This window comes from Dipodomys ordii, unplaced genomic scaffold, assembly GCF_000151885.1.
Source record: "Dipodomys ordii isolate 6190 unplaced genomic scaffold, Dord_2.0 Scaffold1, whole genome shotgun sequence".
Classification (NCBI taxonomy): Eukaryota; Metazoa; Chordata; class Mammalia; order Rodentia; family Heteromyidae; genus Dipodomys; species Dipodomys ordii.
This window is the reverse complement of record NW_012267217.1, coordinates 42,067,667-42,072,322: the sequence shown is the minus strand read 5'-3', so window position 1 is coordinate 42,072,322 and position 4,656 is coordinate 42,067,667. Positions and strand designations below refer to the sequence as shown.

Sequence of the window (4,656 nt, the reverse complement as noted above, 5' to 3'; positions counted from 1 at the left end):
CTGAGTTTTGAACCTCAGTACTTCTGATCTCTGCCTCCCAAGCTAGCATCATGGGGGTGAGCCACCTTACCTGGTACACCAGTGTTTCTTAAGCTTGAAAGTACAGCAGAATTCCCTAGTGGGCTTGTTGAAATGCAAATCCTTAGGCCCAGTTCCCAAGTATACCAAGGATAGAGCCCAAGTTCCAAAGGATGCTAATGTTCCTAGTCTAGGATCACAGTTTGAGATGCACTACATAGATGTTGGAATCACCAGAGATGTTGACAGTGAGAGTTTCATCAGCAGGGAATCAGCAAAGGTGCGCAGCCCGGTTAGGCTCAGAGAGGAAGGGGATGTTAATAAGGATTGCAGCCTCTCAAGTCCAGCAGGTAAGACTTGGAATTATCATAGTCCACCTGGCTAGATCGCTCATCACTTATCTCCTTAATGTTTTCATTTCATAAAATAGAAGACAGCCATTCCAACTATTGACTCCAGTATTGTGAAATACTGCCTCAAGAGAGTGATTGGCCATCTTGGTTTTTCCAGAATTGAGGGACATGTACATCTTTACCTTCCCATTTCCACTGTGATGGTTTTAGGGGATGGGCCTTGGGAGGCAGTTAGATTTAGATTAGGTTGCAAGGATAGAATCTCCTTGTTGGGTTTGGTGCCCTTAGGGGAAGACTGCTATCTCCACTGAGAGGCTGCCCAACACACACTAACACACATGGAGGAAGCAGCTATCAACTAGCTAGGAAGACAGACTGCATCAGATACCTATTCTACTGGGGCTTTGATTATGGACTTTCCAAGCCTCTAGAACTGAAAGCGCTAAGTGTTTAAACTGCACAGTATATGCTATTCTGCCATTGCAGCCCAAGTTGACACAGACAAGGTATTTCCTCGGAAAAACACTGGGACAATTCGGTCACTTGAGTCCCAAGATTCTTTGTGTCCAGTAAAGACAAATGCAGGAAAATAGTTCTGGTATAATGTTTATTTAAATAGTAACTTTAAAAAGGATTTATACAAATTATATAAACACAGTTTGACATTGTTTATTTTATTTTATTTTATTTTACATCGAAGAATCACAGTAAAAGCTCTCAAGTTCCCATGATCTGGCTCAGCCAGCAAATGGTCAAATACCTTTTAACTGCCAACCTTGGAAAAGTTAACCTTCTGCATGACAGTTTAACTTTCCCCTTGTTTTCTTGTCATTCATGCTCATTCAGTGGATCCTCATTTCTGTCAACTCCCCATTCCCGCCAGAGAGAGAAAGCAACCCTGTGGCCGGCCTCATCCGGGAGAGCGTGGAGGTAATGTGTCATTCAGTACAAGGCAAAAAGGAGATCAATACTGTGAGTTGGGTTTCCCAAAGGGAACAAGCAGACAGGTCAGCTGGCCCACCTGCAGATAAAGATAACAAATGGACCAAAGGTATCCCCTGGCCGAGTTAGAATCAGACCCAGCTGTCTTTCTTCAGGTCTTCCACAAGCCTCTAGTCTTGGTGAGGTATCTACATGGAGCCCTGGGGACCCTGCTTCTGTTTAGCCCTCAGGGCTCCCCTCAGGGTCTCAAATCAGCCAATGGTAAATACGAATGTAAGAGTTTTAGACAGATGAAGATTGAGTTGTACATAAACTTAGAAGTGAATCACAGGCCTGAGATGGGCCTGGTCTTTGGGGGGACTATCATCAAATGGCTCACTGGACATGTGTGGGCTAGGGTTGTACCCCTCTCCTCTGAGTGGGCTTTTGAACTTCTTCTGTGAGCTACTTTGGGGAATCCCAAGGACTTCCCAGTTTACTGAACACTGAGCTGCATGGGAGGGTGAAGAGGAGGGTGAACTAATAAAAAAAGTTGCTTCTACTGCATGCCCAAACCAGAGGGCTATCTATCACTAAGTGCTTAGGGCTGGATAGCTTTTTCACCTCTAACTACCACTGTGCCAACGAGTGCCAAGAGCAGCAGCTTCACTTGGGGGGAAGAGGGGAGAGCCCCCCTAGGTCAAAGTCACAACACCACCACGAAGTCCCACGTGACCACTCACAAACACAGTAGATACAGAGAACTCAAAGGCGCGCAAAGACACACACACATACACATGAATACAGAGCCGCCAGTATGAATGCTCCTTCTCTGCACACAAAAAACATTGTGACATTACCATTGGAACTAGCATTTTCAGAAGTTAAAGGAACCAGCCAGTCCCATTCACCCTACCCCTTTCACCTGGGTAGAAAACAAATGAAAATTGTAGATGATCATAGCAGCAACATTGGCCTGACAGTTTAGCATGGTTGTGCCAGTTGGCTGGGTATACTGGGTGGGTTTAAAACATGTTTCCAGCACACAGGCAATCCTTAGGCATTAATACAAAGTCGAGATTGGGACCTTGATGTGGACAATCTTATCCTTCATATAGTTCCATTCTCTTCCTGATGCCTCCATTTCAGGAGTCGTTGAGAGGCATCTAGAGCTGTACCACCCTGGAGTAGCACAGCTCATTCCATTAGTAGGGCCAGTGGAGAGTTGGGTACCAGGAATGGAGCCACTGGGATTAGGGAAGGAGGAATGCCTTAACTTGTAAGCTATTGATGATTTCTACATAGAGGGAAAATACATTGTTCTTTTTTCCCTTCATTTTTTTCCAAGGCACTTAATAAAAAACACATAAATTGTTTATGGATGTATATGCATGTGTACACACACAAAGGTGTATGGGAGTCTCAGTCTCTGGTGTTGAAGCAGTGTGGGGTCGTTCATTGTGTTTGCAGATCTCTGGTTAGAGTCAGACTGCACCCACTGCTCAGCCTTTCCCATCAGATGATCATAGAAGCTGAGCATCTCTTCCCTGTTCTCCCTTCTATTCTATGGTCAGTGCGTACCACATCTCAATGATGGAGGAAAATTGCCAAGAACCTGTCTCTTTCTACCTTGCCTCTGAGACTATCCAAGGGTACTATTTCCTGGCACTTAGAAATCTGAAAAATGTGTGTGTGTGCGTGCGTGTGCATGCATGCACGTGTGCATGTGCTGTACACATGTGTGACTATGTATATGTTTAAGAAGCATAAGGAAAAGAGAAAAGAAAAGGCAAAAACCACCAGCAGAGACTCTACAAGGGAGACCCCACAGCCACAAACTCTGGGTCTAGAACTCGAGATCAAGGAATGGCTCCTATTCACAAAGCATTTTAAGGCTAGTCTGCTTCTAACATGGAAGTGTATCTATGGATTTTGACAGGTGAAGTTTCCTTTTCGGTTTGTTTTAAATGGTATCTAAGAAAGAGCTGTTTAAGCTGACCCTCGAAATGGCAATTTTTCCCCTGGATAAAAAAAGTTAAAGGCAACAACATCCTACTTCAATACTAGGACTGGAAACGGCAGCTTGTAGGGTTGGCTTGGAAGAAACTGCACCCACCACAGCGAACTCCTCAAGTTGTGAGAGCATCAGAGGATGGATGGGACAAGTGGGTGGCCTGGAGTTTTGCTTTATTTGAGATTTATTTCTGAAGATGGAAAGGCTGAAAAGACCCCTTGCTTTTCAAGTGTTGATTAGAGAGAGAAAATGGAGAATTCTAATTCTAATTCCTGTTCCTTTTCTGTGGGAAGTCATTCTCTTCTACCTCTGAGTTGCTCACAGACCAAAGAAATATCATAACAATAATTAATAATAATAAACTCACAAACAAAATAGAACTGTGACTCCAAAGAGATGAGCTCCTGTCTTTGTCCCAGCAGAAAACCTGGTCCCCTTTCTGCAAAGACTTGGCCACTGTAGTCCTAGTTGAGTGATAGTTCCCATTCATCTTGGCCGCATCTCCCTAGACTCTCCTGTCTTTCCTGTCCATACCTTCGGTATTCTGGATCGGTTTGATCAAGATTATGGCATTCAGTTTCCAAAGGGGGGGGGGAATGTAATCTTCACCAGCCCCTCTCACTGGAATGAAATGTCAGGTGTGATTCAGGTGCAATCTGTCATGCCTCCGAGCAGCACTTCTGGTGGTTCATCTTGACCTTGTGCTTGAGGCCGTCATACAGCTCGAAGTTATAGTTCTCTAGTGTGGTGCAGCTTCGGGAGCTGAGGCCCGAGTAGGAACAGGTGCAGTAGAGCAGGAGCCCTGCACAGGTGGCTCCCAGGAGGACGCCCAGTGCGCTCATGGCGATGATGGTGATGAGGATGGGATCGAGTGTATACAGCCAACTCTTTTCTTTGTCAGCCGAGGGGGAACCAGCTCCTGAGGTGGGCGAAGAAGAGTTGCTCCAGTCCACCTCATAATCATCTATGGTACAAAACACATGAAGTTGTTTTCAGGGTGACATAATGGAAACCTGTCCATCCCGAGCTCTTCTGAGCACAGTAGTAAGTAATAGTAACTTGGGAACCTGAGTTCAAAGCCGTGTCCTACCTGTGCCATTTTGTATAAGCTTTTTAACCTCTCTCCTCTGTTCTTTAGCTGGAAAAATGTGAACAGTAGCACAATGGATTGAAATGTTAGAAAGATTAAGGGAAGTAATATTTATGAAGTGCTTGGTATGTGACACGTAGTAAGCACTGTCTAAATATTTGATGTTTAAATACCCTGACTAACATGAAATAAGTTCAGATTTTAAATATCCCTCCCTCCCTCCTTCCTTCCTTCCTCCCTCCCTCCCTCCCTCCCTCCCT

The 4,656-nt window shown here is 44.8% G+C and overlaps 1 protein-coding gene across 1 annotated transcript in view; it reads right to left on the bottom strand.

Moving 5' to 3' along the window:
* Positions 1-1,011: 1,011 nt before the first annotated feature.
* Positions 1,012-4,656, bottom strand: part of Nrp2 (neuropilin 2) — a 126,390-nt gene continuing 122,745 nt past the window's right edge. Inside the window, exon 17 of the mRNA XM_013010470.1 lies at positions 1,012-4,270. Within this exon, the coding sequence (XP_012865924.1) occupies positions 3,966-4,270 (305 nt within the window). The 3' untranslated portion in view covers positions 1,012-3,965. The remainder of the gene's footprint in view (positions 4,271-4,656) is intronic.